General features: G+C 33.1%; 1 protein-coding gene across 2 annotated transcripts in view; it reads right to left on the bottom strand.

The window, feature by feature from the left end:
• GORASP2 (golgi reassembly stacking protein 2) overlaps positions 1-12961 on the bottom strand; it is a 42911-nt gene that overhangs the window by 16147 nt on the left and 13803 nt on the right. Inside the window, exons 2-4 of one of the 2 annotated variants that reach the window (XM_074303147.1) lie at positions 1710-1790; positions 411-614; positions 5-91 (exon numbers count right to left, since the gene is read on the bottom strand). In XM_074303147.1, the coding sequence (XP_074159248.1) occupies positions 5-91; positions 411-614; positions 1710-1790 (372 nt within the window). Of the gene's footprint in view, positions 1-4; positions 92-410; positions 641-1662; positions 1791-12961 lie in introns of both variants that reach the window. The other variant, XM_074303148.1, reaches the window with a different exon arrangement.

The following is a 12961-nucleotide window of genomic DNA, read 5'->3' on the forward strand; positions in this document are numbered from 1 at the left end:
TTACCTCATTCATAACAGTATCTGCTCCAATGATATAATCACTATAAGGTCTAAGACCAGCCAATGCTGCAGGAGAATTTGACTCCACTTCCTAGTATGAACAAAATAAAACAATACACATTATGTTTAAATTTCATAATCTCCCACATTTTATAATTCATAAATCTTCTTACGAAATGGAAAAAAAAAAGTGTAAAAAACTTTTTAAATACAACAATCCAGTTTTAGTAGAGGATAGCTTTAGAATTATATAAACTTCAAAATTTCTATAACTTTTAATAAATATTGTGCATATTCCTAAAGAAGCTTGCTTTTATTTTATACTTAGAGGAAAGTATAACTTCTTCTAAACCTATAAATCATATGTATAAAATATAGCTTGGCTGTAACAGTTCACAAACAATACTTACCAATACATGCCAGACATTTTCATTAGCCCCGTCAAAGCTGCAGAAACGAATGCTCACTCCAAGCAAACCTTGACCACCCCACATGTTACTGGGGGTGACTGATGTTTCTCTTAGTTCCAGTGTTTTGCTACTGTAGACAAGCATTTTTACAGGCTTTTCAACATTGGCTTTTAGCAGATCTTTGAGAGTATCATTGTCTTTATTCTGTGAATTTTAAAAAAAAAAAAGTACTTTTTCTTTATAAAATTCTAAATTTTTGACCAATTTTCTTATTTATCATGTAGCACTACAAAAAACATTTCAAGATTTAAAATGTAGAAACAACAAATAAGAAAAAAGATAAATATTTATTTACCTATTTGCAAAAAGCTTAGGAAAGTACAGAAAACCCAATAACAATATCTTTTAATATTTCATTTCTCCCCTATTATCAGGTAGCAAAATGTTAAAAAAAATTAAAAAAAAAAAATTGAGCACCATTCCTGTTTCCAAGTAAGCATCCACCTCAAATTTAACATTTTTTATTGACTAAATTATGATATGTACCATTCCACAATGTAATCTGAGGATTATCTTGCTGGGGAACAGGATGGGAAGAGACTTTAAGAGATAAGAGGAAAAAGGAGCTTAGAAAGCCAATGAATAGTCCTGTAACTATTTTAATCTAGAAAAATACCTATTTTGAAAAAATGGATTTTTTCTATAGGAATATAAGTTTGTTTTTCAAAAGCTAACTTCTTCTTTGAATATACCTATGCTAATAGGGATCGGAAGAAAAGAAAGAAATAAAAACAAAATTTAAATATCTTACCAGAGAAATGAACACATCTAATAAACAATAGACCAAAAAACCAAAACAAAACAAAACAAACAAACAAAAAAAACAAAACCCAACCTTCTTTAGAAAAAAGTAAGTTGAGGACCAACAGGTAATAAGAACTAACATTACCATGATTATACAACAATCTTAAAATTGGAATTTCCAATGTGTACATAAATGAAAAGCAATTTGCAACAAGTGATTTTTAATTATATTCTCTTTGAAAAATCTTTCTTATTTGCTTCTAATTAAATTACTCATCTATCAATAAATCAAGATGTTAAGGAAAATAAGTATTTATCTGAGAATGTTTAAAAGCACACATTATTTGTCAATAAGAAATTTCCAAAAAGCAAAAGCACTCAAGTTTTTAAAAAAAGTGTTAAGTATAAATGTCAAATAGCCTTAAAACTTTTACTTTCAAAAAACTACAAAAATGTAAGTAGAAAAAGAAAACAAAAAACAAAAATTGAACTTACTAATCTTGAACCGTTGATAGAAACAATAAAATCAAAGAAGGGCTCTAGTCCAGCTCTATGCCCTGGTGAATTTTCTTGTACCTACAAAGATAAAATATTGATAGAAATATTTAAGTGATTATAAATAAAATCAATAATTTAGTAGACTAATTTTCACTTAATTGTCATCAATTTCAATTGGTTTAGGATAATGAAATCAGATAAGCAATAATTGTTCCTTTCTGTTCTGTTCTCCCTATCTTAACTATGTCCCTTTGAGATCATCAACTACAACAACCAATGCCTGTTTTAAACTTTGACCCTATTTACTATCTGTAAAATTCTCAGTTTCTGCACATCTTTTATGTCATGCATTATTACTCTTCTATCTCTAAAACTATGACTTTATGATATGTCTCATTCAAAAACTAATCCCTCAACTAGGCAGGAATCTTATCTTATATTTCCTGTGGTCTCTTCTGCACCAAACTTGTGATGAGTTGAATTTGATTCAATGAAATAAATGTTCATCAAATACCTATAGTATAGAGAACACATCATACACTAAGAATCTAGTAGACATACCAAATAATTAAGCATTAAAAAACCAAGTAGTTATTTCATACTTCTGGTGTATTTGAAAACTTTCAAAATCCTTTCCTCCAACTACTTTGTGAAGTTAGTCATTAATAGTTATTCTCAACATTTTACAGATGAAGAAATAGAGATTCAGAGATGTAAAGGGAATTATGTGCATGATCATTTAGCTAATAAACAGGAGGCAGGACTTGAAGAGTTTTCCTGACCACAAGTCAAGAGCTTTTTCTATTATCCTGAGGCTCAATAAGTGACAACAAACAAGTGTTGGAGCCAGGATATTAATCAGTCTCCTGACTCCATATTCTTTACACTTTTGATGTCTCTTCTTAAGTACATAAGAGGGATAAACAAAGTGCCACATAAAATCCAAATGCTGAAATTATCAGAGAAAGATTTCTGATAAACGATGAGTAAGAGTTAAATTTGTACTTGTGTGAGATATATGTTGTTTCATTAAATTTTTATCTAAATAGGGGAAATAAATGACCATCTGGTCTGCTAATAGTTGGCATTGTGTCAATCATCTTTTTCCTCTACTAAATGCTGAGACCCTTTCCCTGATTCAAGTCTCAATTCCTGAATAACTTTAGCTTCTGCATAGACCCTCTCTGTGCATACTCTCTTCTGTCTAATCCAGCTGCAGACATAGCATCATGTGAAATTTGAACAGAGAAATAATTTTAAAATTGGCATATTATGGGGGATGGGGGCAAGGAGAGAAAGCACCAGCATTATGATCAGGCAACCTATTTTTTGGTCATTAAGATGGCTTTCTACATTATAGGTATTTGATGAAGATTTATTTCATTGAATAAAATTGAATTTACAAGTTTGGTACAGAAAAGACCAAAGGGGATGTAAGACAAGGTTCCTGACTAATTGGAGGAATTCATTTTTTTTTTAATGAGAAATATCATAATCTATTTAGGATTTGATTAAGATTTAAATATCCATTTAGAAATGGAAAAATAATGCAAGACATAAAAGACGTGCAGAAACTAAGTTTTACAGACAATAAATAGGGTTGAAGTTTGAAGCAGGAATGGGTTGTTGTAGTTGTCAGAAAACCTTTTGAATCTATAAATTTCCTCCACAGAAAAAGGCAGAACATAGCCTCAGAGGGAATGCAAATCAGCAGAAATAAGTCTGGATATAGCAGTTGTTTTCCTAAAATAATTAAAGAAAATCACAGGAAAGACCAGACCTCCAGGGGCAGAGGTTCAGCCTGAGGGGAGAGCAATCAAGTCCAGGCCAAAATAACAAACAAGCCTCAGGAGCAGCTGAGGTTGGCAGGTGGCCTCAGTCTTAGAAACTTTCACCTCATGGACAAAGTTGGGGTCTGACAGTTGAAGGAGAAGAAAGAAGACCTTCCATAGTAAGGGGACACCAAACACAGCTGGGCTGTATCTGTGGGAGAGGAGGAGCCAACACACACTAGGTGAGAGCAGTGGCAGAGGGGCCAGGACCCATTTGGCCCTGGCAGGTGAACAGAGGAGAAGAGGAGCAGATATGGTTTGCAGCTGCCAGAGTTCATCTACCCGACAGCAAGAATGGGGGCTCTAGCTGTGGTATAGGACTGGAGAGGACAGCCCGGGACAGGGTACAGAAAATAACACTAAAAAGAGGTTGGGGAATAACTGTCCGTATCTGGGAAATAGAACTTGATCACACTAAAAGCTGCTAAAATAAGCAAACACAGGAGAAAAAAAACAACCATAGATGGCTACTATAGGTACAGAAAATGCCAATTGATGAATGGCTGAAAAAGTATGATACATGAATGTAAGAAAATATTATTTCACAATAAAAAAATGATGAGACAATTACAGAGAATCCTGGGTAAGAACCGATGTGGGGTGAAGTGAGCATAATCATAAGAACAACTTAACACATATAACACAGTAAAGAAAAGTGAATCTGAAAGACAGGAACAGATCAATGTAATGATGAATCATGTTTCCAAAGAACTGATAATAAAGCATCTTATCCTCTCTTAACAGAAAAGTAATGCATTCAAGGTAAAAAAAGAGACATCTATATTTGGACATATCCAATGTATAGACTGTGCTTGACTATATTCATTTGTTATAAGGATTTATTTTTTCCCTCTCTCCTTGTGGATTTTTTTTGGGTGGGTGGGGAGAGTAGGCTTAGCAACAGTAATGCCTTCCCCAAAAAAGAGGCCACAGAAACATTTCTGCAAATGTACAAAAATTTTCCCCAAACAACAACAAAACCTAGAAGGAAGTACAAACAAGCAAGTGTTGTGACACGGAGAGTTGTGGTTTCATAAACAATCTTTTTTTGAGTTCTGGATTTCTTTCTGGATGTTTAAATTAAGAATAAAAAATTTAAATAAAAAGATTGATGACTCAGATATAAGATATAGTTGTGAACTATAATATACTAGTATATAATGCTGGAGAAACTGAGGCAAGATAGAGATTAGAGTTTTTAATATTATATTTGAGAGAGATTGTGCTGGGGGCATGTTGCCCCCAGTACTGATGTCTCAAAGCATCCAGCAGCTAATGTAAGTTTCCCTGAAATATATATGGATGTGGAGAATGAGGCAGGGGTGGAGTCAGAACACTGAGAGTGGGAACTGGCTATCAGTCAGGTTCTGACAGGGTAGGGGGAGGCACCAGACATTCTGATAAGTAGGGAAGGTCTGGGGTCATGATGTCTAAGATAGAAGGTCTTTCTCCTTATCTGGATCAAACATCCTGATGATTAGGAAGAAAAGGTGGTGTTGCAATCAGGGGGATTGAGGCAGAACAATTAGGAACTGAGGCAAAATAATTCAGGGAAACTGAGGCAAGACAATAAAAGGGAACTGTGGCATAACAGTAAATGTGAAGTAATGTTGATTAAAAACAACAACAACGAAACCCTATAAAAATAGATTCATAGTTCATTCAAAAGAAAATACGTTTTTCCAAAAATAGCAGTTTATACAACTTCAAAACACTACATTTCCAAAAGAGAAGTTGAAGGTATGTGATATAGTCAGATCTAGACTTTAGGAAAGAACTGAGTTTGGAAATTTGCAATATCCCAGGTAAAGGGGGATGAGAACCTGTACTTGCATAGAGGCTGAGTGGAGAGAAAGGAACTATACACAAGATGGTTGTGAAGGCAGAAGTGACAAGACTTGATAAGAGGCTGGATATACAAAGTGAACAAAGTGAGGAATCAAGGTTGTGCCTGGAAGTTGATAGTATCCTTAGCAGTAAAAGGAAAGAAAGCAAAAGAAAGTTGGGGAAGAAAGATGAGATATATTTTGGACATGTGGAGCTCTATATCCCTAGAGAACATCCAATTTCAGATGTCCAAAAGATAACTGATGATATGGAGTGGAGCTTAGGAGAGACCAGGAGAACTTATAGAGCTAGGAATCGTCTAAAATGAGTAGTTGAGTCAGAGGCAGGAGAAGCAGCAGATGAAAGCAATGTCACAAGAACCTAAAAAGAGGATATAGGATGACAGTGACAGCATTAAAGCCTACAGAGAGGCTAAAAAGGATGAGGACTAAGAAAAAGCCATTAGTTTTGGAAATTAAGAAACCACTAGTTTTAAGTTCAAAATTTTAAAAGAAGGAGAAATCTTCTTGTTAACTTTGCAGACAGTCTTTAAAATTGAAGGTGAAGCTATAAGTCAGACAGCAGAGAGTTAAGTAGAGGAATCAAAAATAAATGTTTATTTCTCAGACTTAACTGAGAAGAGAGAAAGAAAAAGAGCTACACAAAATGATAGCTAGAGGCATGGTCAGATCATCTGGAAAGGACATTATCAGAAAGAACTGCCTTAGGGCTCTACTCAACATTCCTAAGAGTTTTACCCTTTCCTGGCCACCATTTCCCATAAGCCTTTTTTCTTCCTTCTTAGAAAGTAAGCTCTGTGCTAGCATAGATTTGTCTCTATTGGTATTCTCAGTTCTTAGTGTAGTGCTTGGTATATAAATTCCTAATAAATTCTTTTAAATTTGTTATTTTTAGATTCATTTCAGATTTTTCTGTTGGTGCTGCCAACAGGATTACCTCTCTCTTAAAGCAGCCCAAAATACTATTTTTAAATTCTCATCAGCTCTCATCTGGATTACTACAAATTTCCTGTTTGGTCTCCCTAGCACTAATTCATCACTTATACAATCACCAAGGTGATTTTTCTAATGTTCAGAACTGATAATTTCATCTCATTTGATTTAATAAATTTCAATAGTTTCATATTCCCACTAGTATGAATTACAAATTCTTGTTAAGTATCTAAAATTCTTCAAAACTTGGCTTCTTCTACACTTTCAATCTTTTAAAAATTATTCTTGTTGACTCCATACAGAACATTCCATTTTCTATCATCTTAATTTTGTATAGGCTGTCCCCTTATTACCCAGAATACACTCCCTTAAAATCTCGTTTCTTTCTGGATTTGATTTAAGCAACACCTCCTTTACAAGGCTTTTTACCTGATCCTCTTTCCCCATCAAATTATCTTGTATGTATTTGGCCTATATTTTGTATTTTATATATGCTGATAGAATATGAACTCCTTTAAAACAAGAACTCTTTTGTTTTTGCCTTTTGTACCCCCCAGAAGCCAGTATAGGACCTAGTACCAGAGAGGTGCTTAATATGTTAGTTTATTGACTGAAGGTTCCCAATTTTTGTTATAAGAAATATTTCCATAACTTAAAAGTTCAATAGCTAAGTTTGAGTTCTAAATACCAACTTAAATAAAATGTTTTGCTAATTATTTTTTTCAATTTTCATTTACTTCAAACATCAATTTTCCTCTGTTCTAGTGAATCTTGAAATTAATTTCTCTCCCAATTTTATTTACAACATCAGAATTAACAAGAAACAGGACTTGTTAATCACTGCAATACCACCAGTAGGCACAATACCTTTTCTCTTTGGCCCAAAATGCTGTTCAAAGGAACTTCCTATTTTCCAGAATAGAAATTAAAATCTAGAATTAAAATATATAATAAAGCTTCTCTTATAATATGATTGACTGATGGAAATATTTTAGGCACCAATCTTAAGCATATCACTCAATTTTTGCCAACCCAAGTGCTCTCTCAATTGCTAACTGCTTTAGGTCTTCTTTAAATCTGATTGATTTTTCTTCCAATATGCTTCACAATGGGCAAAAAGCTACTTTAATTCCCATTGTTCAACGATTTAGCAGGCCATTGACAACTCATCATTGACAAAATGACATTTAAGAATTTTAATGACCTATTTTATTTTAGGAAACTAACAGTAGGTTAATAAGAGTTTTTACTGGTTTTAGCTTTATTGTTACAGAGATAAGTGACCTAAAAGATGTTATATAACACCTTTGGGATTGTACCAGATGCACCAAAGTTCTAGCTAAAATGAAAATTCTGTGGCTAATACTGAATAAAACTTTAAAACTACATTCTATAAATCTCTGGTTTATTAAATTCTACTTTTAAAAAAAAACCTGCAATATTCTACTCTATTCCCTGAGGAAGGAGAAAAGCACTATAAAAGACATAGAAATTTCAGGGGGAAAATAATTGCCTACTAGCAATGAAATTGCATGAAGCTCCCCCAAATAAATATTATTTATTTTATATATATATGGAATTTTGAAGGAATTAGCAGAAAAATTCTACTGTAAAGCTTTGTATCATGGCACATTTAAATCAGGGATTTTTAACTTTGTGTGTGTCATGAATTTCAATGGAAATCTAATGAAGCTTATGGATTCCTCAGAACAGTATTTTTAAATTCATAAAAATGAATTCATAATTTAGGACTCAATTACATTGAAACACAGTTGCCAAAAGTTTTTAAAATAAATTCCTGGGTCACAGGTTAATCTCTGGCAAAATAAGATTCTAAGACAATAATCAATTCTTCCTTCTACCATCCTTAGACTACTCCAGTGATGGTGAAGAAAGTGGCAATACCAAAAATTAGGTAATTTTTATATCTTCTACAAATATTAACTGTTTGTAGCCTAATATGAGATCTCTGATGATCAGTGTAAGGTATAGTACTTAGAAGAATGTTCAATTTTGATATGTTTGTTAAAATAAAAGCAATGACAAAAGGTTACTGCAATCAATTGGAAGGATGGCTGACAGGTTCTCTTTGGAATGGCAAAATTATCTTCTTCCCTCTGAAATTATCTCTAATTTATCTTGCACAGTCAATGCTCAACATTTGTACACTTAACTTGTAGTACTTCAAACATTTGTGTAATTATTTAATTTTCACTTTTACTTTGGCAACCATGCTTTGTGCAGTAGAGAAAAAAAAAGAGACAATGAATACTAGTTGGGGGAGCAGTTGATACCCTATTTGGTGCTTTACTGGCTTTGTGATGCTGTTGTAAAGAGTTTCTAGTACATTCATTGATTATTTTCACTGTCTGCCTTTAAAACTCAAGATGTGATTACAACTATACACCCAAAACATACTGTAAATCTTTTGAGCTCTAAGGTAATGGTGAGATCTTGCCAGCCCCAGCAACTTCTGAAGTCCCAGCAACCTCTCCCTTTGTTTTCAGAAGGCAGTCAAGCTAGAGAGGTTTATAGCAGTATAGGATATAATAGTATATATCCTATAATACAATATCCACTTTCTAACTGACCCAGTGGAAAGGGAGATTCAGATTGAAAAAATGTTTTAGTTTTAAGAATTTCATTTGCTGTACACTATGATACTTTAGATTTTATGTGTTTAAAAGTGAGTATCTGAAATCAAATGTTTTTTGATATTTTTAAAAAATTGAAATGTTAGCACAAAAAGATCACAGAATTCTAGAGAATTAACTAGTAATAAATTATACGTTAGTAATTTTATTTTTTTGCACTGGATTTTGTGGGTTATTTCATGGTTACTATATTAGGAAAAAATTATCAGATTTGATGTTTTGTTACTAAAATGACATTCAGAAAAGAATGTTTAGCAATCTCTAGCAAAAGGTTAGTTTTTGGTGGTCAAAAGAACTTAACCCTCTACTTCTCTTAAGTTCAATGTATCAAAATTTGTGGTTTTTACTTATGTACTGTTTTCTAGGATCTTCACTCTCCCCTACTCTTATCCAGAATTGAAGACTGAATACATCTTGTTTGCACACATTAGTTTGCATATCATCTCCCCCAGGAAACTGAGCTCCTTGGGGATATGGGATATTGTGTCTTCATATGTGCCTGACACATGGTAGGTGCTTCACACATGCTTGCTGACTTGACTTTTGCTGACCTTTATTTCAAATCTAATAGCAACCAGTAACAATAGTGCCTTCTTGTACTCACAATAAATATCTGTAAAAAGACTAGCATCACATCTATTGCATAGAATGAAGAGGCAGAAAAACACTTCAATGTAAGACCATGCAAATTAAATCAACATATACTTAAATGTGGTGACAATCACATAAAGGTGCCATATAGGGTTAAAAATAATATTTAAGAGTATGAAAGATAGGGGAAGACGTATAGGCTGCTAAAGGGACCTTTTATATCTATACAAAATAAATATTTTCTTTTTAGAAATTTTATATTTTAATCTGTAAAAATTTGCTTTCTATTCAACTCCAATCCTATTCCTAGTCAATGGGAATTGACAATGAAGAAAAAACAAAACCTTTTTACAAGCAAAAAATGCTAGATCACACACACACACACACACACACACACACACACACGTGTGCGCGCGCGCGCGCCATGAAACTAAATTTGAACTTCTCAGGAACATGAGTCTTTCTGACTCCAGGCTCAGCACTGTTTGCTGCACTACCCAATTGCTCTACTGACATTCTACTACTCACTGTTAACAGGTTTTTTTTTTTTTTTTTTTTTTTTTCTGGCTCTTCTCCGTGCTTTAATTTTAGCATCTCAAAGTTCTGCCTACGCCTTTCTTTTCTCATTACTTTCTCACTGGGCAATCTTCCATGGCTTCACCTATTACCTTAATGCAGATCAAATCTCTCTATTCTGATCTCCCTCTTTGTTCAAATGTACTGTTCTATTAGACACCTCCAGATGAATGTTCAGCCAGCAAACATGCTTAAAAATAAACTTATTTTTTGCCCTCTGAACCTACTTCTTTTGTTGCCTTTTTTAGGGAGCAATTTTGGTATAACTTCAGATTCCACTTTCTGTTTCCTCTTTCATAGCCAGTAAGTTGCTGAGTCCTGTTGATTTTCTTTAGTCTGTGCTCTCCTTTCACTCCTTTCCATGGTACAGCTTCTCTTTACTACCTAGGGCCATTCTCCCCTCCTCCAACCCATTTTTCATACTATAGTCAAATTAATAAAAGAATGGGGGAAGGAGAAAAGAATGTTTCTATTGCTCAGAAAACTTTACTTTACTAACTCTTAGAAGGGCCCCCAAATCTATTAGCACAGACTTATCTATTCTGGGTTCCAGTCCTACATTTCCACTTTACTGATCTCTATTTCAACGTCCTTCTGGTACCTTAAACTCAACAAGGCCAAAATTGAATTCATCCTTCTCCCTCCCCTGCTTCCAAAAAATCCTGACCTTTCTCCTAATTTCCATAGATGAAATCAACATTCTGCCATTCACAAGAGCTGGAAGACTGGGAAGTCATCTTTGATTGTTTTTAATTCCCTCAGGGAATTAGTTCCTAAATCCTTGAGAGGTAGGGGCTGTGGTTTTATATTTTGAGCCATAGAGTTTAACACAGGCATCACATATTGAATTCCTTATGCACAGATTAGATCAAGTCTCTACTCTGTCAAAATATTCCAATGGTTTCCTACTGTATACCAATTAAAGCGCTTGCACTTACCAAAATATCACGCCTCTCTTTCCTCTTCATCCCAAACAATCAGATCTACTCATTACCTTCTATAAGCATTCTATATTTTCTTACTTTTGTTTACCTTATTCTTTTCCTCTCCCATTTTGACTTATTGAATTCCTATCCTTTAAGTTATAATTCAAATGTTATCTCCTCACAAAGCTTTTTTGATTTCTTCCAGTCGTTACAGATCTTTCCCTTTTCAAACTTTCCCCAGCACTTTTTTGTACTTCTGGCAGATTTATGTCAAGGTTTAATCCCTCTAATACACTGCAAGCTTCGTGAGGAAAAGGACAGTGTTTTATCTACTCTTTGACAGTACCCAGCAAAATGCTTTGCAAATGGTAGAAATAATAAAAACTTATATGTTAATGAACTATGCAGAAGTTCTAACTTTTATTTTCTCCCTTTCTTATATAGTACATATCCACCTTTCCATAAATAAAATTATTTTCTATAACTTTATAATCTTTTTATATCAATATTCACACACATACACAAAATCTATTGATTTAGTATTACATAATTAAATACTCTAATTCTTTTTAAAAATTATTTATTAATTTTAGAATTATAATTTTTTTTGACAGTACATATGCATGGGTAATTTTTTTTTAAACAACATTATCCCTTGTATTTACTTTTCCAAATTTTCCCCTCCCTCCCCTAGATGACAGGCAATCCCATACATAATAAATGTGTTACAGTTAAATACTCTAATTCTTAATAATACTGTCCTTAAGTGCTATTTTTCTTAACGATCTTGATAAAAAAAAGTAGAAATGTCCTAAAAAAGAATTCTAATATAAATAGCAACTAGTTTTGAAACAATTTAGTTCAACTAGACAGTTATTGTTGCTATTAACTTCCTCATGTTATATATATCTACCTTTTTCTAGTATATTACAGTATCTTTGAGATTTCAGGGGCCCCCTAATCTAATATGTACTTAAACAAGAATACTTTCTTCAACATCTGCATAAAGTGGTCATCCATGGAAAAAACAGGCTATTTCCTACACTAGTTTTATGCTTCTTAGCATAGGTTAAATTGGAGGTCCCAATAGATTGAAATGATAGTAGTAATTAATAGATTGCAAGAATGATTTTCATTTACTCATACATCCAAGATACTGAAGGAGATGGCATTGGTAACTTAAAAAATGTATCCTAAACAATCAAATATAATATAAAACATGCTAACTTAAAGCATACCAAAAACTCTGGCCTCCTGCTTTAACACCCTAAGTTAGAAATAATTTTGAAACCCTTTTACAAGGCTTATAAAGAGTTTTAGCCTCATAAAAATGCTTACTTATACCTTAAATTTTCAAAGGCTTTACCCAACATGAGTTCTTCCCTTTTTTCTATATGATTAACCTAAGAGGACACTCTATTTGTAATTAATATGCAATCTTTTTTCCTGCATTCTTCTACCTTCAAATGCTATAAACAAAACCCACACATTTCCATGAAAATCTAAGAAACAACTGAAGCTAAGTTCATTCAGGGCCTCTGAATGGTTTTCATTAGGCTCTGAGAACATGTCAAATTTTTATTTATTTTCAGTGATCAAGGTAAAATATTGAGATCAGAGAACATAGAGTACTACAAATGAACACATACATTCAAAGGATTTTTTCAGGAAAGAAATGGTTCATTAGGTCTACAAATGAGTTGGTTTCTTTGAATGGGTCTTAAGACAAATTTGGCATAGAAAATTTAGTTTTAAGTAGAAGAGATTCCAATTATGAAAATTTTAAACATATGCATGAGATAAATAATTCAGAATGCAAATTATACTTACAAGTCAATCAATACAAGATACAGTGAAACTTAAAGAAATATTAATAATTTCAATGTAGCT

Source organism: Sminthopsis crassicaudata, chromosome 3 (assembly GCF_048593235.1).
Source record: "Sminthopsis crassicaudata isolate SCR6 chromosome 3, ASM4859323v1, whole genome shotgun sequence".
Taxonomy (NCBI): domain Eukaryota; kingdom Metazoa; phylum Chordata; class Mammalia; order Dasyuromorphia; family Dasyuridae; genus Sminthopsis; species Sminthopsis crassicaudata.